Raw genomic sequence first — 25,929 nt, forward strand, 5'->3', positions numbered from 1 at the left:
CGGGTCATGTGGCCAGCTTGACTAAGCCACTTCTGGCGAACCAGAGCAGCACACGGAAACGCTGTTTACCTTCCTGCCAGAGTGGTACCTATTTATCTACTTGCACTTTGATGTGCTTTCAAACTGCTAGGTTGGCATGAGCAGGGACCAAGCAACGGGAGCTCATCCCGTCGCAGGGATTCAAACCGCCAACCTTCTGATCAGCAAGCCTTAGGCTCTGTGGTTTAACCCACAGCGGTACCCACGTCCCATCGAGTGGCAGTTAGGTATTGGTAAAACCTGGATTGGGGGAGGGGAGGTGTGGCCATCAACGGCTCCTCCATTCTAAAAGGTATTCCGCTAAAGGAATCCGGGGGTCATGGTTCCTGTCCAAAGCCCGGGAGGAGACTAGGACCATGGCACAACCTTCCGCTGATCCTGGAGGGCACTCCGAGTTGACTTGCACCAACAGGACTCTCCCTACTGGTAGTTAACCCTTGTGAGACTTCCTGCAGGCGGGCAGGAGGCAGATATAGTCGGTTCAATTCCAATGCCTAAGCCAATACCGCTCACATTCTGTAACCAACAAAGTTGTGGCCTAAATTTTGCCCATTAGCCTAAAATATGGTGCCCACATGTTATTTTTCAACACAAGGGGGAGGCCTAGGGATCTTGACATGCAGATAGCATACATGGAAAACACAAATGCTGTTTGCTCTGGCAGGTAGCATTATTGGAAAAACTGACACAAAAATTGAAAGCTGCAAGAGGCCAATAAGAAATTCATTGCAACTGCATGTGCAAATTAAACATTTTGCATGGCTTATGGAGAAGAACATCAAAAACAAACAAAAATCACTGAGGGCAAAGACCAGCTTGTTGCTTGTCCGTAATTGCCATCGCACACAAAAACTCCCAAACCAAAGCAAAAACATCATTCAGCCCAGGTTGCAATTAGCATAAAACAACGAAGGATTAACCCTGACCTCAACCAGTTTCCTTTTTTTATTGATGTTATTCTTTTGCAGTTTCTCAGGTTGAGGAGCAGCTCTGCTAACTGGAGGCCTGAAAGAAGCACAACGAAAACACGAAGATCAGCACACACGAATGGGTAAGAAATAACCTACTGGCTAATGAAACTAGCTAGCTGGAGCCTGGGTGGTGTATATCTTGCTGTCAAGGGTTTGAGATGATCTATGGTCAGGAGAATGAGTTGCACTCTGCCGTGTTATTTCAAAATAACACTGGAGTAAATCTGAAACAACGCCAAAGGTGTTTTGGCTAGCATATGAAAGAGTCCCTTACGTATAAATGTCAGGAAAGGCGGCTGATTTCATAAAAAAGAAAGGAAGAAATCTGCACCAATCCCCAAGGCTCCTGCTCACTTGTATGGTTGTAAGCTACCTCAAAGGCTGCTCTGACCATCAGGAGTGGCTTCTGAAGGAGCTGGGTATGTTTAGCCTGGAAAAGAGGAGACACGATAGCCATCTTCACACATCTAAAGGGCTGTCGCATGGAAGAGGGAGCATGCTTGTTTCCCCCCTGCTCTGGAACACAGGACTTGAACCAATGGCTTCAAGTTACAAGAAAGGAGAGTCCAACTGAACAATTTTTTTTCTGACAGTAAGAGCTGTTCGACAGTGGAAGAGATGCCCTTGGGAGGTTATGGACTCTCCTTCCTTGGAGGTTTCTCAGCAGAGGTTGGGTGGCCATCTGTCATGGATGCTTTAGATGAGATTCCTGCACTGCAGGGGGTTGGACTAGATGACCCGTGGGTCCCTTCCAACTCTACAGTTCTATGATTCTCTGATTCTCTTGGAGAGGTCTGAGATGGCAGGGAGAGGATGTGCACATAGAACACTATGTGTGGCCTTTTGCCTCCCGACCTAAGGCCACAGCTCAGTGGAAGAGTGTCTGCTCTGCATTCAGAAGGTCCTGGGTTCAATCCTTGTCGTCCCCAGGTAGCAGAGGTGGACTCTGGGCTCTCGGATTTCAGCCATGTCCCGGGCGACATTAAACTTTGATACCCCTTCCCTCTTATGCTCTGTTCTACAGAATTGCTGCTGCGCCTCCTGCAGCATGGAACCCAGTGCGTCCACAATGGTCGCGCTACCCTAAAACTGCCTCTGCGGGTAAGGCTGGGCGTGTCCCCTGTCTGAAACTCCGGGCAGTCACTGCCAGTCAGTGAAGACAGTATGTAGCTAGATGGGCCAGCAGTCTGATTCACTGTAAGGCATTTCTAAGATGAAACTTTTCTTGATCTTTTTTAAAAATAGGAACACAAGGAACTGCTTTATAGCAGTGATCCAGCATTGTCTGCTCTGACTGGAAGTGGTTCACTAAGGGCTCTTGTTCACTCTCCAAGAAGGGACTGGGAGTGGATGGAATCTTTGCAGACGCTTTTGAAAAGGGAGAAAAAATCCACAGCTACTCTGTCGTCTCTGATTGATTTTTCAAGGACCCAGCTGTCAGCATGAAAACAAGCGCTGCTAATTCAAACAGCATCTCGGTATGAAACGAAGAAGGCATGAAGAACATTTTACCATGTGCAATATAACTGGACGACGTTTATTGACTCTGTGGTTTGTTTTTAATAAGGCTGTGTGTTGTAGACATCTGACCCAAGTGACTTCTGAGTTCTCCTAGAACATGACTGTGTTTTCGGAAAGATTGGTTGCCAGACGAAGGCAGAATGTTTTTGTTAGTGAGGGCTCAGTTTTCTATGTTATTTACTGAGCATTTGTTTGGGGGTAATAATAACTGGCTGATTTTCTTCCTTTGCTTTGTTATGTAAGGATCAACTAGAGACATTGACTCATAATTCTTTGTCTCTACTGCAGTAGCAATTAATGCCTGCAAAGCAAACAACTATAATTATTGGGGTGGTGGAAATAGAACAGAAAAGACAAATACAATGAGCTGTCAGATACAAAGCCCTTATTGCCGGCTTCTATAAATACTGCTACTCTTTCATGCAAATGGAATAGAGGTCTACGGGTTCTTTCAAACATGGGCTTAATATTATGAATAAACCACGGAGATATCACAAATAGGATGCTGGCAACAACATGTTGTTGTTTTTTAAAACTTTATCTGATTTCCTTTGGAAAGGATGAATCTGGATTAAATTGGGGGGCAGGTATGGGCTGGTGTTATGGTAACAGTGGTGTTAGCACTCGCTGCATGCATGCTTTTTGCAGAGTCCACATTGAGTTGCAAAAAACATGCATGCAATGAGAAGCACCGGTCCCAAAATTAACACCCATCTTGAAGACGGTGGAAGGCCCCTGCACAGACTGGGTCTTTGTAATCTTAAACACAAAGATGAATTAGAATACTCCTGCTAATAAGAGGCCTCTTTATTTCTTTTTGGCCTTCAGTGTGACCTGTTAAAGAGTCCTGGTTTCTTGAAGTTCAAGAAGTAGTTTGAGAACAACTTTTTTGGAGCATAACTTTCTAACCACAGGAACTGGGTTGTTGCACACAGTGCTCAAATTATGGCAGTAAAAATAGGGGCTGCATAATGACATGATTAAGTCTTACCACTTGACTCCTTCCAGTTTTAGTAAAATTATCACTCTCCTGTAGTCTTCTTAAAAACAGTAATGGAGAGGATTGCCACAAAAGTTAAGGGGTTTATGATCCCTTTGCCCTCACCCCTGTGATATATCCATTCAAGTCCACTGTGGGCAGCCATGAAAACATGAGTTTCATGGTGAGCATTTTTTTTTATTTTTAAAAAAGGATATTTCATTGTTAGGTTTAGTTATTCAGCTGAATCAAGCATACTTGATTCGGCCTCGGCCCAGTATACCTGAAGGAGCGTCTCCACCCCCATCGTTCTGCCGGGACGCTGAGGTCCAGCGCCGAGGGCCTTCTGGTGGTTCCCTCATTGCGAGAAGCAAAGCTACAGGGAACCAGGCAGAGGGTCTTCTCGGTAGTGGCACCTGCCCTGTGGAACGCCCTCCCATCAGATGTCAAAGCGATAAATAACTACCTGACATTCAGAAGACATCTTAAGGCAGCCCTGTTCAGGGAAGTTTTTAATGTGTGATATTTTAGTGTATTTTTGGTTTCTGTGGAAGCCGCCCAGAGTGGCTGGGGAAACCCAGCCAGATGGGCAGGGTACAAATAATAAATTATTATTATTATTATTATTATAAGACATAAATGTGCACGTAAGACATTTCATGGCTTGCAATAACCTTGTGACATTAAGACCAAGGGCTTGAAAACGCTGGCAGCATTAAGGTAAACTCAAAAGTGTAAATAAGTTTTGATGGATGTAATAATGGAATACTGAATGGTATAGTTTTTGTAAAATATGCAGGGATTTGTGATATGCAAAATGAACCATGGAAAGAGAAGAAGGGAAGTCATTGATATCTTAAGGATGTAAAAATTAGTACTTTAAATTGTAAAACAGAATATTTATATATATATAAACACCAAGGTCTAATATGTTTTCCCCAATGCACTGAATGAAATATACAACAGATCAATTATTATCTTTGGAGGAATGTCGAGCATATTATAGTAAAATAAACAAATCCACTGGAACAGCCTTTCCCAGCTTGGTGTCACCCAGATGTTGGGAGTTGTCATCCGAGACATCTTGCAAGACATCAGGTTAGAGAAGGCTGCAGTCAAATGACAATCATAATGGAGGTACAGAAATATGTAGCAATGACCTTGGAAGCAGAGTTTTAAAAATACAGGTCGTCACAAAGACGACAGCTAATATTGACTATCTCACATTGTTTAGCTATAAAAAGTTGCAGCAAAGTTATTGAGGAAACAGTGGCAAACCAAACGACCACAACTCAGGTAGGTAAGTATGTTCAGTTTAAGCATGAGCAAAACACTTCAACACTGAAAAGAGTTACCTTGATCCCCTTGTAAGCAGCAAATAAAGCCAAGTGAGAAACTTAGTACAGTTCAGAGAAACAGAATCAGGCCATTATAGACATTCATGCACAAGCCTCTTTTGAACTGACCGGTCATTCCTGCGAGGCCATGCTGTTCAAGCATGCCAGCAAGAACTAAAACAGAAATTAAAAGAGTGCACCAGTCCGCAAATTCGGAAAGATCATACCCTGACATCGTGGGGCAAAGTCTGCACTAAAGATCCTACAAGACAAGGAGAAAAGAGAGAGAGAGGAAGCTTTATCAGTGCTCCCCACATACTCCAAACACCCCTGCAAAAAAGTATTTTGGCATCTTGTACACCTAAAGAGAAGTCTAGAGTATAGTAACAGCTTCAGACAATAGATGGATGTGGGGTTTGTTTGTTTTTTTGCTCTAAAGCATCATATATAAAACCGGTTTGCCATGGAGCAGACACTCAGCAGGGAACTGCAGAGAATCACAACTCCTCGGAGAGTGTTCCTGTGCGATATAAGTGCTTGCAAACACAAATTTGTCACATCTCCCTGTGCCTATTTGAGGTGCACACTTAAAAAAATATTTTGAATGCACACCTAAATACCTGATATTTGAAGTGGCTCCTCGCCCCCATCCAAAGGCAACTTTCCCCCATCCTGATGCTCTCCAGATGTTTCAGACTACAACTCCCATCAGCCACCACCATGCTGGCTGGGGCTGATAGGAGTTGTAGTCCAAAATAATCGGGAAGGTGCCAGGTTGGGGGAAGGCTGTCCTAAGAAATACCAGATTCGCTGCTTCACTGGCCTGCAGTGTTGCACTGCAAGGAGAATGTAGGATAGGGAATGTTTTCTGCATTATGTTGATCCAAAGGCTCTGTCTGCGAAGTTTCACTTTGGAGGGGTGGGGTGGCTGTAGAGAGTTAGGGCTCCTCCGCACTCCCACTTGTCTCATGTCAAGAAAGCACAACGTTTCCCCACTGCGCTGCCCCCTTCCCAGGGAAAACCTGCCCTTTGGCTTGAAATGGGAGCAGCGAACGTTGAAGAGCATAGGTGTGGCTAAGCTCTTGGTGTACAGCTGCCGCTGACTCCAAACGCCCAGTCCGTTTTAAGAGATTCCTTAAACAAAGAGTACAAAGCTCTCCACCACCCTAGACGGCTGCCTTCTCCCTTGTCATGCAACGCTAGTAAATTCTGCAAGGCTGAAGTGGCAATTCAATAAGGTTTTGGGCTGAAATGTAGTCCAATCACTCCTTTAGGCCAGCATTGTATAATCTTCTAATTCTACTAGAATTACCGTATTTTCCCATCTATAAGATGCCCCCAAGTATAAGACGCCCCCTATTATTGAGGCAACAACCAATTGCCAGTCCACCCTTGGCACTATCCGTGCATAAGACGCCCCCTAATTTTTGACATTATTTTTTAGGGGGGAAATCTGGCCTTATACATGGAAAAACAGGGTAAGCGAAAACCAGCAACTGGTGTCTCAGGAGCAATTTCCAAAAGGGGTGAAGAACTGAAGGATTCCTCATCCCACTCCCACTTTGCAGGGAGGAAATAAGAAAAAGCATTGTATGAAAAGTGATTTAAGGCTGTGTTCCTCTGCCCACTAACCTGGGAGTAAGCCCCATTGAACCCAATGAGAGTTACTCCTGAGCGAGCATATATAAGACGGTGCTGTAACACAGCGATCCTATGCACACGTACCCCAGAATAAGCTCTATTGGGCACAGTGGGACATACATCATTTTAGGGCCAGGAGGCAATGGTGTGTGTGAATATCTTCTCTAACATCCATTTCCACAGGAGCAGTAAGGAACCTGCCTGCCGCTCCAACACTGAGTAGCCCAGCCACTATCAATAGAAATGTCCATGGGTTGGAGCAAGGGTCGGCAACCTAAGGCCGATGGGCCACAAGAGGCCCACGGGGGTCGTTTAACCGGCCCACGAGCCGCCCCTGAACCGAGCTGGCTACTCGGCAAGTCCTCGCGAGCTGCGCTAAACTCACTTCTGTGGCTCAGGAAACTGTGTCTGTGTATGCGCAGACACTGGAAATCATGTCTGCGTGGACGCAGACACCAGGAATCACATCTGCACAGACGCAGATGCCAGAAATTGTGTCTGCACAGGCACAGAAAATCGCGGACGGGCACGCAATTCGGCTCACAGAGGGATCCCCACAGGAGTGAACCAGCCCAGGTGAGATAAACCTTGTCGACCCCTGGGGTTGGAGCAATGTTCCTCCTTGCCCTTCTCCAGGGGTCAAGGAGAACGGGCAGGATGCTCTGTCACCCTCTCAAAAGCAAAACACTCTCAGCATTCTGCTGCTTTGCAAAGGGACTACCGGAAGCAGTGGCAATCACGAATTGCGCTAGCACAGCTCCCAAAAACTGTCTGTGGGGGGAAACTGCTTTTCATCAATGATAATTTACACACCCTTATGTAGAAGAGAAACAAGGAGGTGTTTGGATTCGGCACTGCTTCTCCCCGCCCCCCCCCCCATTACAGCTGACTGTGGTTACACTCACACTTTACATTTAAAGCACATGGCTTCCCCCAGTGAATCCTGGGAAATGCGGTTTGTTAAGGATGCTGGGAGGCGTTAGGAGACGCCCATTTCACCCAGAGAGCTACATTTCTCAAGGGTGGTTTGACAATCAATCCCTCTTCCCAGGAAACTCAGGAAAGCCCTATTCCCATCGCTGAGCTACCATTTCCAAACAACTATCAGCACCCTTAACTAACTAAAGTTCCTGGGGGAAGTCATAATTGTTCAAATTGGGATGGTACCGCTTTAAATGTGTAGTGCAAAGAGTTCACGATCCTCAGCATTTATCACTCTTTGGAACTGAATGAACAGCATCAGGCATGCATTGTTTGTAATTGCCAGGATCAGGGCAGAAGGTGTGCATGGAAATTTGAAGCCTTAGCAGCAACAATTTGGAAAGTACTCAAAAGTTTCTCTCGAACCAGTTTTTCTCTTCTTTCTGTTTTAGTATAGTTTAGAAATGAACCGATTTCCACAGTTCTCCTCCTAAGGATGTCTGATAAAGTTTATGGGGAAAGCAAGGCAGGATTTGTGGAGAAAGCGAAGGTGAAGACAGATGTAACATTAAACGTTGGAGAAGAGCTCTGCAAGCACATCCACTGTCTCAAAACACACAGGTACATTATTTTGTCCTGGAATAAGCTGTTGGGAGTGGGTGGGTGTCCATGTTTTTAGCATGCCAGGGAAGAACAAGCAAGTGCCAGGGTACCTATTGGCTAGCGCCTATGCCGTCACCAACCTACCTCTTCCATAACTCCCAGAGCAGCTCTGCAAATGTTTTATTTTTTAAAAAGTTTGTGGCTTTTAAAATTGTTAAGTGAAGAATATAAAAATTAATAAAGGGCATATACTATTTAAAAAGAAGCTGGTCAGTCTGCCTGGGGAGTTGAGCCAGTCTTCTGTTTGCAAGACATGCATGAGTGCAAGGGAATTTGTGAAGCGAGGCTCATTACTGCGGGTTTGAGAACCCAACGTGACCTGCTTTTAAGAATGTTACATCTGTTTTCACCCCAGGAAGACACTGCTCACCATGACATAAGCCATATAGGAGAAGAAACACAAGATATAATTTGAAAATGTATACATACATATAAAATTTTGTAAAATTTTATATTTCTCTATGCACAGCACATATATGCGCAAATACTCGGTGTATTCATATATACATAAACATGTATATATGCACACATATGCCTTTTGCAGTCTGACAGCACCTCAAACATTTGTTTAAGAGATGTAAAACTAACGCCACATCACAAGTCATGTAACACTCCTAGGAAGTCTGGTGAAAGCTGGTTTGTGACCCCCAAACCGCTTCATTCTGAACAATAAAATGCCATGGATGTGAAATCTGTATGGTTGTTAGCAGAATATATTCACCCTTAAGACATCTTAGTAAGCTGAATGGTACATTCACAGAAAGCTGTGTGGGTTTTATTTCCCTCCCCCCTCTGGGTGTTGCTTATACTTACTTGACAATTCCCTGCCTCCAAAGGAAAGCAAGTTAAAACATAATACAAGTATTAATGGTTTCTTTGCAGTAACATAACAAGGAAGTGCGTGTTTGCCACGAATGACACTCAGAGAAAACTACAAGCGTTCTCAAATATTGCGGAGGAATTTTCCAATGTTTTGCAAATGTAAAGCAATACAAAACTCAAACCTGGCACTCTGGAAACCCCAGAGTCTTACTCTTCAAGGAAGAGGGAGAGTTATTGGCCCAATATTTGTTATGTTGTACTGCACCCAGATTGGCGCTGTGGGTTAAACCACAGAGCCTAGGACTTGACGATCAGAAGGTCGGCGGTTCGAATCCCTGCAACGGGGTGAGCTCCCATTGCTCGGTCCCTGCTCCTGCCAACCTAGCAGTTCAAAAGCACGTCCAAGTGCAAGTAGATAAATAGGTACCGCTCCGGAGGGAAGGTAAACGGTGTTTCCATGCGCTGCTCTGGTTCGCCAGAAGTGGCTTAGTCATGCTGGCCACATGACCCGGAAGCTGTATGCTGGCTCCCTCGGCCAGTAAAGCAAGATGAGCGCTGCAGCTCCAGAGTCGGCCATGACTGGACCTAATGGTCAGGGGTCCCTTTACCTTTACCTTACTGCACCTAGACAATGGCCAGCATTGCAGCTCAGCAGCCATTTGGGCCAGGTTATCCAGTGAACCAACAGGGGACTAGCTAGAACTGAACTAAAACGTAAACTGGATTTGCAACCCCCAAATTCTAAATAAGTAATCATGGGAAATATGTTCATATGAGTCACCCTTCAAAGTGTAGATCGAAAGAGACCTGAGTAGGATTTAGTCGAATTAGCAGTGAAGAGGCACAAGTTACAAGAAAATATTTGAAGCAGGAGTAGCTTGAGCTAGGCATAAACATTGTTCTGCATGGAATGAATTAATTCAGGGTTCTTTAGGGAAATCATTGCTGTTTCAGCCAGAGGAGTTACTAGAAGTTAAAGGCTACAGAACCCTGATTGAGAAACAGAAAATGCCAAGCCAGGTAAGGAGGAGAAGATAGCAAATTGACCAGTGCAGTTTGGTTGGAGATGAAAAGTAAAATAAGAGCTTGTTCTGTTGGAGACAGAAGGCTAAGTGAGGACAGGTTTGTTGAAAGAGGAAGGGTGAAAAAATAATGCCCAAGGAACTTGATCACCGGACACTTGCTTTACCAAGGATAGCGAAACCATGAATTCTCCAGCAAAACAGTTCTGCTACTTGAATGCTACTTATTGCATTCACGTGTCACTCTGACTCCGCTTGCAAATATGAGCAAGCAGAAAAGCAGATTAATATAATCAGAGCTGAAGAGGATTTAGGGGACCTTTCTTTTCAAGCTACCAATTGTTTTGCTGTGGGTCCTGGCATAGCAGATCAGTGATGAATGGGCTTGCTCAAGCCAATACGTTTGTCTCCTTCTTAAACAGTGATGTGCAAGAGTAGGATCCTTGCTATTTCAGGAGCACTGTCTCTCTCACTTACCTCATAGGGTGGGCATGGTTGGAACTGTACCGAACATTCCCCAAAACACACACCAATATGTTTTGGTGTAGATTTCCCACTAGCCCATTTTTATTGTAATACTAAGCGCACTATTGAACACAGCGAGATTTACTTCAGAGTAAGTGGTGCTGGAGGAGACTCTTGAGAGTCCCATGGACTGCAAGAAGATCAAACCTCTCCATTCTTAAGGAAATCAGCCCTGAGTGCTCACTGGAAGGACAGATCGTGAAGCTGAGGCTCCAATACTTTGGCCACCTCATGAGAAGAGAAGACTCCCTGGAAAAGACCCTGATGTTGGGAAAGATGGAGGGCACAAGGAGAAGGGGACAACAGAGGACGAGATGGTTGGATAGTGTTCTCGAAGCTACCAGCATGAGTTTGACCAAATTGAGGGAGGCAGTGGAAGACCGGAGTGCCTGGAATGCTCTGGTCCATGGGGTCATGAAGAGTCGGACATGACTAAACAACTAAACAACAACAACAAATAGGCATAGTATTGCACTGTTAGGCTCCCACCGTGAATCTGGGCTCCCTCGCCTCTTCTGGAATAGCATAAAAGAGGAGTCCAGAAGATTTCACTTCAATATCAGATTAACTTCAGTTAATTTTAATCATGTCCAGTTGAAAGAGGCCAACTTCAAACCACAGTTTATGAAGCTGGCTTGACTCAACTAACCGTAGTTAAGATTAATATCACTCGAGGGTTTGGATGACATGCCAAACTGTGGTTTATTTAAAATGGAAGCAAAACCTCTTCTCTTTTGTAAAGTTTTTTTTTTATTATTTCAAGAAGGAGAAACTTTGGAGCTCCTCATAACGATGCTCAAGGATCGGGGAATACAGGAGACCTTATGGCTGCTTATAGACTTCACCTCCTGCCTGAATTTGCTGATAACTTGGAAGATCTGGAAGATATTTCTTCTGGCAGGCTGTTTTTGGAATTTGTAGCTGGCAGAGGAATCTCTTTCATATTGCTTTACTGGCAGTATTTTATCAATTTTATAAAGTAAATTGGATCAATGAAATATGAGCAGCCCTTTGGCTGTGTGGGGCTGTTGCAGTGCATCAGTTGATTACATCTCACTTCTGGGCAAGCAGACTCTGCTTTTAAGAAGGAAGGACCTTGTCTCTTCATCGTTTCCAGCGCACTCTGGTGTGCATTGAAATACAAATAGTGGACAGTCTTGTGAGCAATGCAAAAAATCACAAAGCAATATTCTGGGCCAGGCTGTCTAACTACTTCACTGGCTTGTATCTATTGCATACAATGACGGACTTTCATTTTTGTGCAAAAGAAGCCTCAGCTGTACTGAAAAGTGTCACAAAGGACTGCCTTGCGGCAGCTCAAAATGAGACATTTCTGTAGGCAGCCTGATAGAAGTCAGAAGCATTATAGTCCTCAGTATGTATACACCTGCCTGAGCTAAGGAATCATTGCACACACTAATCTTACGGTTTTGCCAAAAGAAAGAACAAGAGGGAGAGGTTTTCTGGAATTCTCAGTTGAGTTTGGACTGACAAGGAGCGATCATGGATTTTATAGAGAAAACAACGGGTCCCCTCCCAATAATTGCTCTCATTTCAGGCTACTTCATTCTGGGTTGAGCCAATCAATGTGGCCTGGCAGAAGCTGGCATGAGATCAGCAGACTTGTGCCTTCTGAATGGCTGGCTCCCCATGATCATGACAGCAAGAATGTTTTGAAAAAAACTTCCATATTGTGCAGGCAGAAGCAAGTGCAGAATATTTGTTACCAGCCCACACTTGAAAATATCTGGGTTGTTCCTTCTTTAAGTTCTCTCATTGTCCATTTTGCAGTATTAGCTTATTCTGAGCTGTCTACATTATGCAACTGTTGGAAGTGGGAAGCAGATCAGTTTGCTTAGAAAGGTTTATATGGCGGTCAAGACAGTGAGAGCGGGAAACCTCCAGATTCCTAAACTCTATTTGTCCTTTGAGTTCTGCGCTGACCTTTCCTTTGAAGCTTAGACTGATAACTGTCAGGTTGCACCCTCTCTGACGTCTGCCTCCATCTCACATCTCCATCTACTTTCAGACACTGAAGTTGTTGAGATGCCATCCTTTGGATCTCACTCTGAGAAAAAAAGGAAGCAAGCATGGCTGGCTTCGTTTCTCCAATGAGTAGCTAGGACTACAAAACTCTTTCCTATCCAAGAAACTTCTGATCTAAGAAGCACAAACTTTCTTTTTTCGTACTAAGTCCCATTCTCAATGCATTACAGTTAGGGTTGTGTTCCCCAAACAAGGATTCATTTCAGGATAGTTAACTTCTTCTGTTGCATATGAACTCAAGCTGAGAACATTAACTTTATAAGGTGCTATTTATGTAGATGGCACAGCAGCAACAGAGAGGAGATGGGGAGGTAAAAGCCCTCTTCAAATGAAACACTCAGGTGTTTCATCCATGCAAACACCAAGGCTGTGCATCTCTCATGTATAGAGGGCTAGACAGACAGACACTTCCTGTCCACCTGCTCGGCACATTCCATGTTCTCCAGGGACAGATGAAGCAGCAGAGCATGGCTCACTTTCTATATTTTTCTTCAGGGGTGGAGTTGGCTGTGTGAGAGCCTAAGACTTGCCCTGGATTATATTCCTTCCTCAAAAGGGGTAAATGAGTTGGTCCAAACTCCAGTAGGTGCACACTGCCATAGCACCTCCCCTTCTGTCCTCTGTCAGTATCAAAAACTGCATGGACGGCATTTCGAAAGGAGCAAATAAACTTAATGTGTGAACATCCATAAAGCAGTTTAGGCATTTCTCCTAAAAGTACCTTCTGCACACACAAATGAACCAACTTTACACAAACCAGTTAGTCTCAAGAATTCAAGTAGAGATGCAAAAAAAAAATATGGGAGCCATTTTGAAAGGTAAGTCACATAACAGCTAGTAGTTAGTCTTGTCAATAGCATAAGCGATTTCTGGAAGGTGCGGTGGTCCTATCGTTTGTATGCAGCATAAAAGGATCACAAAGAAATCTGATAATAACGTCTGAACAGGGAAATGCTGGAGGTGTTTTTCATGAGACAGGCTAGTGCCCAGGAGGCAACCCTTTTTGTCAGACACAGTAGACCAACAGAAGAGATACAGCAAAGCACTGTTGGTGGGGTTGCATATATTCTGCAAGGTGTATTAGAGTGGCGCTTAATACTTCATATTTGAGTTGAGGCATGCTCAACCGTACGGCTACAACCGTACTGTGTTGGTTGTATTAGAGCAGCCTTTCTCAACCTGTGGGTTCCCAGATGTTGCTGAACTACAACTCCCATCACCCTTAGCTAGCAAGGCCAGAGCTCAGGGATGATGGGAGTTGTAGTCCAACAACATCTGGGGACCCACAGAGAACCACTGTATTAGAGAAAGGCAGCAGGGGGAGAGAGCAGAGTTTCAATGTGCCTTGTGCAATTAACTTTCTGTTTAAGGGTCACTTCCCCACTGGTTATCATAGAGGTTATTTGTTCACCCGGCCATGCAATTCAAAACAGACGGATGCTTAAAACAAGGGATACAAATCAGGTGTTAGTAAATGGCAAAATGCAAAGGCTTTGCAATGCCCCACATATCAGTAACATCAAACAACTGCAGACATCAGAAGTACCATCAACAATATGGCCTGCTTGGTTAAAGCGATTCAAGTCTGGCGCATATAAATATCTTTCTCATCCAAGGTACAATTCATTCGTGTCCTAAATATAAAACTGTATGGCTTACAATTGCCCTGGCTTGTCCGGGACAGTCGCGCTACTGACCAAATGGTCCCGTGGTGTGGGAGCACTTCTCTTAGGACTCCCACACCGCGAGACTGTTCCTGTGGCTCCTTTGATAAGTGCCCCACTCCTAAATTAAGCAGACAGAGCAAGGGGCGGAGAGCCAATCAGTGGAGCAAGAGAAAGAAGGAAGGGGACGAGAAAGGAGGAGACGGAGGGGAGGGAGAGATAGCAAAACGAGAAGGGAGAGAAGAAAAACGGGGGGGGGGGGGGAGAGGAGAAAGAAACATCCATTAATTTTCTCAGTGAAATGCACATACTAAAATCACCACAGGATTTATATGCCCAGACCCGCCTTGTTAAAACAATTGTTACAATTCAAATTTCACTTCTCTCTTTCTGTTGTAGAGGAAAGCCCTGAATTGGAAGGAAACAACAAAACATTTGGAGAAAGAAGAATCAAGGTCTACGAAGTTTTAGGTAGGCACAAATGAGGTTCAAAACAGCAGCTCTTTAAAAACAATTCTCCATCAACTCCTAAAAATGGACCATGTTATGTACTGAGTTGAATAGGATCCAAAATGCAGCAGTCTGATTGGTCCTAGAACAATAGGATCCAAAACGCAGCAGTCTGATTGGTCCTAGAACAATAGGATTCAGAATGCAGCAGTCTGATTGGTCCTAGAACAATGCAGCAGTATGATTGGTCTGCAGGAGCCACCCAATCCAGCTCCAGATGGAAGTGAATCCACAACCTGATTGGCCTACAGGAGAATTCCGGAATTAGCCAATCACGTGCAGCCCATTGTGTAAATAATGTATACAAAGCATATACTTTGAGGGGACTTTCATTCCTCCTCACCACTATGAGCTGAATAAAGAGCATGAAATCCACTCTCGATTCTAAGTATATTTCAGACCAGGTAATGGAACTCAGCTGCATTTTTTTTCCTTTTTGGGTGTAAAAGGATGACCCAGCCTGGAATATTTTAAGGTTAAAGCCAAGTGTTTGTGGGGCATATTCAATGTAGCACTATGGCTAAGGTTCCCTCAGTGAAGGATTTCTCCTTGTGCGACAAAACATTCTTCCCCTCTCCTCATCAGCACACTTCCTATGTTGGCTTTGGGTCCCCCTGCAACTCTCCAGAGCAGATTTGAAAACAGCATGAGACTTTTTTTTGGGGGGGGGGAGCTTTGGCGTTCGTCCATCACTTCATAAACTGTGCTTTATGAAGGCTTGGAAAATTAAATACAACCCCTAGGCGCCAATACTATTTCTCACAAATATACAGTTCCTCTGCGCACAAACCACATTGTGCTGAAGATGGAGAGAGCTGGTATCTTGTAGATTTGGTTTGTTTTTAATGCACGAAATTTCTAGCCCACATAGCTGTGACGTATCCAAGTCATTGTTCTCTTACTCTACAACCAGTCAGAGGCCCTGTGAAGACACCACCCAAAACTGAAGCACGCCTTATGGGTAGGGGAAGGGTCTCTTCGGTAGTGGCTCCTTGAGTCTAGAAATAACTTACCTAGGGAGATGTCCATAGCCTGTAAACTTCCTAAAGCCTTTTTTTAATAATGGGGTTGCTGAGGCTAAATGTGCATTCAAACAACTGGTGGCCGGTTGAAATAATCTATTGGTCTCTGTTACATTTAACTTTATTGAATATTACTGGATGGGTTTGGTTTGTAACGCCATTTAGATTTGTTGCTAAAGTTTTTTTTATTTTTAAGTAAGCTGTTGCAACAATCTCGTATTGTTAGCCGATTGAGCATACTGTAAAGCAAGGTAAAAAGTCATGAGAATAATTGGAAGGTTGCCCCTGGTTTTCCAGGCCTGCGGGAGCTCAGGCTGAGCTGGTCTCAGCTGGTCCACGTGTCTAACAAGAGTCCACCATGGCAGCAGCAAAGGCTTCCAATGGCCTCTCCTTGGCTTCTAATGGTCCAGCAAACACTTTTTGGCAACCAGATGGAGCAGAAATCTAAATTTCAATCCGCATTGTTGGAGCTGTCTGAATGCTCCTATTGTTTGTAAGAAGGAGGGGAAAGAGAGAGAGAGAGAGAGAGAGAGAGAGAGAGACTCTCCCTCCTTTTCCAGCTTCTGGAAACTCAGCATTTAAAAACCCCAGGGGACAACATGGAAGATATTCTTGGCATCTCGCCTGCATGGCTGCTGCAGGCTCTGGAACTACAGCTGCTGTGGTTTATGAGGATTGGCATGTGTTCCTCCGTATAAGTGGCACATACAAATATTGGCTGGTGAGCAGAGGAGTGGATACAGATGGCAGATGCTTGCAGAGGTGTGAAAAGCAAGACTGTAGTGGTGTGTGGGAAGAGGAGGCTAAGACTCGAGGCCAGAACCTGGGCGTGGGGTGGTCTTCAAGAAAGAATGCATCAAGTCAGGGAAAGAGAGAAGTTGCTTGGCTGGGAGGAAACTAATCTCTTTCAAGAAAGTGACAAAACACATCTCCCTCCTTCTGAAAGCAGAAACCGAACAGGTTAAACACAACCAACAAATACGTTTTTGGGTGTAAGGAATTCAAATCTGCTATTATTTTAGTGACTGGACAATATTTAGCTTGGTTAAGTATACATCTGATGAAGAAGCACTTAAAGGTCTTTCAGAAAACCAAAGAATTTTAAATTTATCTTTTTGAAAAATCCAAGTAAGGCTAAATAATAATATTAATACATAACTGCAAATACTTTGCAGTCATTTTAATGATTTCTAGGCAATTTTATACACATACTACTTACCAAGCAAAACCAAATCATATTCATTTAACAAAGATATCTTTTGAATTCCCAAATCATGTTACAACTTTTTAGAACCCTTTATTTTTGAAAGTTGAAACATTCAACACAGGCAAATAGCAGCTTGCTCATTGCTGGCTTGTTATTTTGCTCTGTACAACGTAGTTTCTTATAGGAATCTGGTGACTTTGACAGCCAATGCAGTGGGCAGACAGCTGGATCTGGAGAAGACAAATCTAAAGAAAACAAATCTGGATTCGGCCATAAACCTTATGGAGCAACCTGGGGCCAGTTGCTATGAGAAAAATTGAATTGCTACCAACCCACACAGAATTGTTTCTGTAGATAAAAGGTATGTAGAAGGGGAACCATGAACATCAACCTAAGTTATCTGAAGAGTGATGGGATACAAATGTTTTAAAAAAGTAATTCTTAGTAGTTTCCAGTAGACTTCTTGAAACTACACAAGTGGCTTCAATTAAAGGATCTCACTGTGTCTCACTGACCTGGTTCGCACAGCATGGTAAGCCAAGCAAAAAATGTTAGCTGCAACTCGTGGTTCTCAAGGACTAAGTATAGCCGTGATTCCAGGTTCAGATCACATACCAGGTCAAACTTTGGCTCGCCTGAGTGTGGCTCAGGAGTTTTTAAAAACAAAACAGAGTGGAGTAGAGCAGCTGCTAATGCGTCTTGGGGAGTCCACCCATTTGAGCAATCCCAGTAAGCCGTAGTTCGGCTTGCCATGTTGCGCAAACCAAGCCACTGCAAAAGGCTCTGCAAATGGATTAACACACTTTTCAGTTTAGGATGTGCTGACATTTCCAGGACACAGAACGCACTGTACCAATAGTGTAAGGCAAGCGAGACCTGGAACAAAATATTGCCGCGTATCGCAACGCCTAACAGGAGTACTCTTCCTGCCAGCCAACTAGCCAGCAACCATATCCTTCTCCAGGATTACTATAAGCTGCAAAGAGCTCAAAGCAGAGCAACCCAGCTTTCCATTTTTATTCTCCACACTCAACACACTGTCTATTAAGCATACACAGCCGTTATTGGGCCATCTGGAGATATATATTTTATTTTATTGTCCTTTAGGGATTTTTAAAAAATGATTTTTCATAACTCTACACATCCCAGGATTCTCTTGAGCATGCTGGAGAGCCAGTGTGGTGTAGTGGTTAAGGGCGGTAGTCTCGTAACCTGGGGGAACCGGGTTCGCGTCTCCGCTCCTCCACATGCAGCTGCTGGGTGACCTTGGGCCAGTCACACTTCTTTGAAGTCTCTCAGCCCCACTCACCTCACAGAGTGTTTGTTGTGGGGGAGGAAGGGAAAGGAGAATGTTAGCCGCTTTGAAACTCCTTAAAGGGAGTGAAAGGCGGGATATCAAATCCAAACTCTTCTTCTTCTTCTTCTTCCTCCTCACTACCTAGTGGTCCCATTCAGGTTCAATTCCTGTGGGCGCTCACCATCCAAGTTTGCAATTAGAGGGAGAGATGCTTGAAAGGGCCCGATGCGTTGATTCCAACACCATCCGCAAGTAAGGACGTTTCAAAACAAAACAACCAAGACCTGAGTTCTCAGCGTGGCCACGTAACATATTGTAACAGTGGGTTGCATCCAACGAAGTCATCCCATTCCTGCAAGGAATATCCCTTGTGCAATGGAGCTTCCTTCCTGCCTCTTCCTGCACCTCTGCCACCACCACCCCTTGCAAATCTGCTCCAGTGGGGAGAACACTAGAACAGAGTGAGGGGTCATGAAGAGGGGGGAGAAAGAGGGCACGTTCCATTGCACAACTGGAAGTCCTTGCATAGACAGGACAACTTCATTCGCCATAAATCAATCTGCTTCTTTGTTCTCTGAAGATCTAATCTGTTTCTTTCATTTGTGGGTGAGGAGCCAAGGGGTTATGGACAAGGTTGTTGGGATACTGCCAGGGAGACAAAGTCCATCATGACTCCACGTCGTCTCCGGACGTCCACCGATCTCCCATAGACACGCAGTATCAGCAATTAGCGACACAAGCTCCAGAAATAGCTTGCCACATTCCAGAGCCGATGCACGCTCTACCAGCAGATAATGCACAGCGAAAGATGCACTCAGGAGAGCATTATTTACAAGTTTATTTCTGCGTTGATCAGAACAAAGAAAAACATGACTGCCTGCTTCAGTGTTCCGGCACAGAGAGAGACGAAAGCAAAGACACAACAGAAACATCCTGTGAAACAGGAAATATGCAGGCTGTGACACAAACTTCCTGCTCCCTTTTAAGGTGGAATGGAAATATCCTAACAAAGGTATCATACAATTAGGGGGAATCTGAAGAGGAGGAGAGGCAATACCGTGCAGGTGTCCTTGGAAGGAGAAGGGAAGTCCCAGCCATTTGAAAGAAGAATCTGGTTAAGTACGGACTGCCAGGGGGAGAAGCTGCCAGCAAAAGGTGTGGGTTTTGTGGGCAAGTCTGGGTCTGCAGTTTGGAGGAGAGTCAGAGTTATGGAGGGGAGACTGTGAGGGGAGAGACTCCATCAGGCAAGGCCTCCTTCCACCCTCCTCGCCCCCCCCTCCAGTCTCTGCTTCTCAATTTGTATTGTATTATTTTATGCACTGTGACTTGCCATTGTTTTATTGATTATACTTTAGAAATGATTTATTATAAAGGTTAAGATTTCTGTTTAATTTTTATATGCTGATATTTAATATTAATCCATACTATTCTAATGGATTCTTGAATATTACTTTATGCGATATAAGTTGCTTATTTTAAAGTTATGTTTCGTTATCACCTTTTTGTATTGAATTAGATCGTTATAAAGTGTGCATTCTTTGTTTCTTCAGCTTGCAAACCGCCTTGGGTATCGTAAGATAGAAAGGCAGTGTAATTATTATATTTATTTATTTATTTATTTATTTATACCTCGCCCATCTGGCTGGGCTTCCCCAGCCACTCTGGGCGGCTTCCAAAAAATATTAATTAAAAGTGATTAATTAAAAATATTAATTAAAAGTGTACAAATTAAAAGTGAAAAAAATGGAGCCCATTTCCATGTCGCTCACAGGGAGCAGCAGCAGCAGCAGCATGTTGTGACTATTATGGTGCCTCTGCTACACCAGAGGGCCTCCTGAGCCAGCTGATAGCGTTTCCATGGAGATCTGCCACAGCATATTAACTGCCTTTGCTGGCAAGAAAGGTGCCAACGTGAAGGAGAGGACAGAGGAATCGCACGTATCCTGTATTCAAGGAGTAGCAGTGACTGCTCTGCACACATCACAGGCAGTAAATAAAGACAATGCAGAGAGTGCAGGCCTCTTGCAGCCCTGGAGAAACAGTGCCAGCTAGATCCACGAGTAAACTCTGAATCCTTTGTGCTGCTCCAGCTAAGCAAAACAACTCTAAGCCCCGCTTATTCAACACAAAAGCAGTTTACAGCTGCTTAGCAGCACTGGAGTGGCAAACAGCAGCACCCAAAACGTTCTGTTAAACCTATTATTTTGGCTCATTGTTTTTGAGCCTGCTTTCCACAGACCCTGTTGTCGCTTTGCCTTCCTCTCATGTTCAAACAAAAATTAAAAGGCTACCTTTCAAACAGCATGAAGGTACCAATTTTGCATCAAGTAAATACCCTAAGATTTTTTTTTTTAAAAAAAAACACCTTCCACAGAATCTGAAAGAAAACTGTACTCACATCCATACTGTTGTTTAATGCGGACAACAATCTTTCCGTACCTCCCATTAATTATCCACTGCACATATGGCGTTCTCCTCCAAATCACAGCCTTCCCACTCGTCCCCCTCCCTCAATCCTGATTTTCTCGTAGCAGGGATACCTCAAAATGGAGAAGGAATGAGAAAATCCAGAGGCAGTTCTTTTAGACATTCTGTCTCTCAACACATTTTGTCTCAGATGGAGAGGAATTTCAAGATCAGGCTTGAAATGTGGTCTTGCTCGCTGACAAGTCTTTCACATGGTGGCAGCAGGAGATAACATGCAGAGTCAGCCCACTCGTGAGGCAGGGGGAATAAGCTGCCTCAGGTGGCAGAAGCCCAAGAGGCAGTACCTTTGCAGGCACCCTGCCACCTCCACCACTAGTGGAGTTGTGGCGCCAGTAACAGTGCTGGCTTCCAGTGAAATTTTGCCAAAATATTCTGAGATCTTGCCAATATCACATGAGACTTTGCCAGAGCCTACCATTGCTGCTGTGCAACCCAGGTAAGGGAGACTGAGGTGGCGGGAGGATTTCATTCCTCCCTTGATTAAATGCCATCCTTATGCGAAACTGATGAGGTACAGTCACTGTCTGAGGATGCAATCGGTACCCATGCCTCTTGGATAACGTAAGAATTGGGCTTCCGGTCCCGCCTGCCTTGAGGGAGGCAGCCCCCATGACAGTGGGGGATCGTCAGCGAATGAAAAACAAGGATGACAGAGGGCAAATCATCATTGCAAATTCCCCCCAGGGACGGGGGGGAAGGGGCTTCACTCACAGTTCGTCTCAGTACCTGGCTCTGACTCCAGCATGGAACGTAGGAGGCAGGGAGGCGCTGAGTGCAAAAGCACTTTGCCTGGCGAAATCCCTCCTATGCCGTCATTAAGAAGCAGAGGTTCTCTGTTTAACTGGATTTTTAATTGACTTTAAAGTACCAGCACGTGATGGAAAAGGGCTGCAACAACATACTGCGGAACATATCAGCTACATGGATCAAAGGTTTGAATTGAGATAATATTTTCTTCAGTGTGAGAGCCGGTTGGGGAGAGGGAAGCACACAGTTTGTTTATTCTAAGTTTCTTTTATATATTTATGATTCTGCGACCCTCCCCGGAATGCAAGACAAAAAGATATTTACAAGTGAGGAAGGGACGTTGGAGTAATATTGTTATTAAGAAGCAGAGATGGAAACTATGTGTGATCTGAAATGAAGAAAGGAGGGTGAGGGGAAGCTCAAGTATGACTGTGTTGGAAAGACAGAGTAATTCCCCTCACCTCTGCTTAAAAACAACAGACAGGAAAGAGAGACTGAGATTTGTTTGCGTTACTGATGGCATGTAATCTAAAATATAGTTTAATTGGGCCATAAATCTCTAGCTGGAAGGAAAAGAATCTGGGGGCTGTGATAAGAACGCTGCAGAGATTCTGGGTGTTGGAAAGGAATATTAAAAATTGCCCACCTTTTCCTAGGCTGAGGGGTAAATGGCAAAGATCTGTGACATGTTTTACTAGTGAGACAGAATGGTTTCTACCAGACTGTTGCCTGTTCTGAGACATCAAAGCAAGGGATGGAGAGATAAGACCTCTGAGAAACTTCAAGATTCAGTTCCGCCTGAAGCCACAATGGGACAGAACAATAGCTGGGAAGTAACAGAGACAACACCATATATGGACAGAAGAAATATCCATGGGCATAAGAGTTTTCACACGTGGGGCAGAATAAAGATAAAAGTTTGAGTACCTCACCTGAAGCTTTATAAATTTATATATTATAACAACACGAATGGAATCATTATGTAGTTGTTGACTAAGGGATTCTTATTATAACTGAAATAAAACTGACAATTAAGATTATGGAACACAGTGACATAAGATCAGAAATGCACCCAAACCACCATGCGGGAACCACTTTAACTAAAATGTATTAATTGGAAGTCAATTGGCAGTTTGATAATTGTATAATTTGGGAATTAATTGTTTTTGTTATAATTTGGCTATTATTGGAGGTATATTGGAAAACTAATAAAAACTGTTTTTTTAAAAAAAGGTAACGTAAGAATTGGACCTAGCAGATAAGATGGCCAGCTCTTGACCCAGAGACAGCAAGTTTTGTTTTATCAGCTCCATGCTATTTTGATATGCATTACTTCTATAGTTCATTTTATCCTTCAAACCATCCTGCCCCTTGCCCCTGCCTCCTGTAGCAAGCAGGGCTCCTGTTCTGCTGCACAGATTGTGGAGAAAGGAAGGTGGGAGAATGGGCTGCTGGAGTAGAGGCATGTCTCCTGAATAGTGTCTTGATTTCCCCAAGCTATTAAAATAATAGACAAAGTTGTCAGGCCAAACTCTGGCAGCCACACTAAGAGAGAACCATTAACTTCGCGAGTTGATGAAAAGATCTGCAATGTAACTACAACCGCTGGAAGTTTTTTTAAAAATAAAAGAAAAAATACTACCCCAAATGCAAACCCAGAACCATGGGGAAAGGTTTTTTCTTTTCCACTTCCATTTGAAAGAAGTACATGGTAGAATTCCCAGTTATATGGACAATACAGATTGGTGGTACCTGGAATACATTATTTCAGCACAATATGTAGAAAAACCAGAATTTAGATTTGGTAGATATGGCGGCATCCAAATAAGAGAAATGACAGCTGTAGATTTAAAAACGCAGTATGTATCAGCACCCACAGTGAACTTTAAAGTATACGCAGATGAACTTTAAAAAAATGGTTTCAATATAACGCCTTGAAATAAACATGTTTCATTGCAAAAGGGAAGTGCGTTAGTTTGCAGAGTAACGTGGATGTTTCAATGTAGGTTTTGGAGCTGTGCGGAACAGCAGGCCCCTTGATGTAACAACGAGGAAAAGTAACTGAGCGCCTCCCCATCGCCATACCTTTCCTCCACGGAAACCTCCTTCAGCTGCTGGTGCGGTTTTGTGCCCTCCATCTCACGGATGCTTACGGCGTAGATCTTCGTGGTGTAATCAATCGCTTTTTCTCTTGCAACGTCACTGTCATAACCTTTGGCGGGTGCAAAATGGAACGCAACACTTGCTTAGGTGCTTGCAATATCGTAGCATAGAAATTAACGTGTGCATGGTTCATTAAGAACAAAGCATGCTTCCTCATCATCTAAGGAAAAACAAAACAAAAAAACAGGGTGCCCAAGGCCAAGGCCATGACAGTTTAAAACTTGTAAGTGACGGAGACAGGATGTTTGTGTTACTGTGTTCCATGAAGTGGGACTATTGTCCTTTGTTTTTTTCTCTCTTTGCTGTCTGATGCTAGAGAGAGAGGGAGCCATGTTGCAGTGCTCCGTGTGTGTTTATATGCAAATAAAGTAGATTAGCCAAAATGCTGAGTTGCTGCAGTCTGTTACGCAAAGCTGCGAAGACTCTGCGGATCCCTAAGTGTGCTGATGTCTGTTGGCATCGGTCGCTGTGATGTTCCGGCTGAAGAAAGCTTACGAAGCTCCCGAACGATCGCCCAGGAGGGAGGGAACATGCCAGTCGGGCGTGTGTCTCTGCCAGGGTCCTACTCGAGTGTAGGCTGAGCTCCTGACACAAGGTCCTCTCTGATTAACCTATTTAGCAAACTGACTGATCATCTTCTTCTTGTCTCTTGCCCATTTACACACAACCCGGGATGAGTTGGGACAATTCTGGGATGTGCCATTTTAGAATGCAGGGCTGGGCTAACATAGCTTTAAATGCTGCTCCAAATTGGGGGGGGGGGACCTTCCTGCAAATAGTAAACTAGCAGAAAGGTGACTCACAGCACTCATCCTGATATGCTAGCTTATTATACAAAGAGGTTTTTATTTTCACGGGGAAGCATTAAAAAATATGGCATCCCCTTGCTCACCTAAGAAGGCCCAGTTTATATGTCACCTCCCCCTCTTCCTGCATCATGTGTGGAATGACTCTTAAGTGAACAAAAAGCCCATGAATCTGGTCTCAACTGCTCCCGTATGGATGCATGGTGTGAAGTTTGGAAGTGTAACAAACCTCCATCCTCTTCAGCATCCGTGTCCGACTCCTCGCTGTCCACTAGTTTGCTTTCTTGGGTGCCCACAAATTCTCGAGTCCAGATCATCAGAGCAGTGTCGGCTCCCCCCACCGTCAGAAGCACAGAGTCATTGTGTAACCAGCGGGCATTAGTCACATGGGCGCTGTGCCCCACGTACTTCTTGAACTTAGCGTGCTGACCCTGCAAGAAACCAAGAGGATTCCTTCTGCTTATTTCCCATCTCCCCTTAAAACACACGATGACTCCATTTGCCAGCGTGCTTTTGGAACATGTCTAGAGACTTCAAAACCTGAGTTGGGTTGTACGTTACCTTGACCGGGTATCTGAAGAGCTTTACGAACCCAAAATCATCCCCTGTAGCTAAGAGCGTGCGATCTTTGGTGAGAGAAGCCGCGTTGATAACAGTGACGTCGCTGTGCATTGGCCAAATCCCTTCGCAGGTAGGACCAAGGACACACGTCCACGTGTCCCACTCGATCTTCTCAATCTGAAAAGATATATATATATATGGAATCCATAAATGTAAGAGCAGCTCACATCCTCTAGGGAACTGACTCTTGCAGCATACACTTTTACAGAGTGGGCGAATTGTTCCTCCAGCTGCTCATTTTGTTCAAAAGATGTAGTGCAGTTAAGTGTGCCTCGAATAAAGGGCAGTGATTGCAGCAAGCTCATTAAAAACACAAAATCACTGTGTGCTGTTCCATGCAACCCTATTTTTAAAACTTGAACTACTAAGCTCACGTCCGGATTTCTTTTCTTTTTTTAAAAAAAATAATGTCTTGCAAGAAACCCAAAGATTCTTTATTTCAAAGCAGAACCAAAGGTTAAAAATACACAATATGGGAGATGGAGGAAAGAACCAGACATTGAAGGTGCTTCCAGGCTATTTTCTGATGGGATTCTAATTCAGGATGCGGGATTGTTGATTTGGAGCTCTTGCGCAACAAACCTACTTCCTCTCCAAACTGGACTTTTTGAGATCAGGAAACTGATGGGGAAATGCCCTGGAAAGTGTGGGATGATAATTGCTTGAGGCAGCATTGTCTAACCTCCCCACAATCAAATTGGAATAATACTCAATAAATAGTCAATCTTATCTAACCTCCCTACCAATTTTGGGCAAACCAATCACAATGAATGTCATACAAATATTATAATAACAACAACAACAGCAACAATAACAACAACAAAACAACAACAGCAACCATTTATTATTATTATTATTATTATTATTATTATTATTATTATTATTATTATTAATTATTATTATAATCATTATTATTAT

At 43.9% G+C, this 25,929-nt stretch overlaps 1 protein-coding gene across 8 annotated transcripts in view; it reads right to left on the reverse strand.

The window, feature by feature from the left end:
* EML6 (EMAP like 6) overlaps positions 1-25,929 on the reverse strand; it is a 164,869-nt gene that overhangs the window by 26,041 nt on the left and 112,899 nt on the right. For 6 of the 8 annotated variants that reach the window (XM_083432422.1, XM_083432421.1, XM_083432423.1 and 3 more), the window contains 4 exons: positions 24,952-25,128; positions 24,620-24,821; positions 23,507-23,633; positions 966-1,044 (listed from right to left, as the gene is read on the reverse strand). In XM_083432422.1, the coding sequence (XP_083288548.1) occupies positions 966-1,044; positions 23,507-23,633; positions 24,620-24,821; positions 24,952-25,128 (585 nt within the window). Of the gene's footprint in view, positions 1-965; positions 1,045-4,865; positions 5,110-14,146; positions 14,273-23,506; positions 23,634-24,619; positions 24,822-24,951; positions 25,129-25,929 lie in introns of those variants that run through there. The other 2 variants (XM_083432427.1, XR_014509244.1) reach the window with 2 other exon arrangements.

Source organism: Podarcis tiliguerta (genome assembly GCF_965153285.1).
Source record: "Podarcis tiliguerta genome assembly, chromosome: 3".
NCBI lineage: Eukaryota > Metazoa > Chordata > Lepidosauria > Squamata > Lacertidae > Podarcis > Podarcis tiliguerta.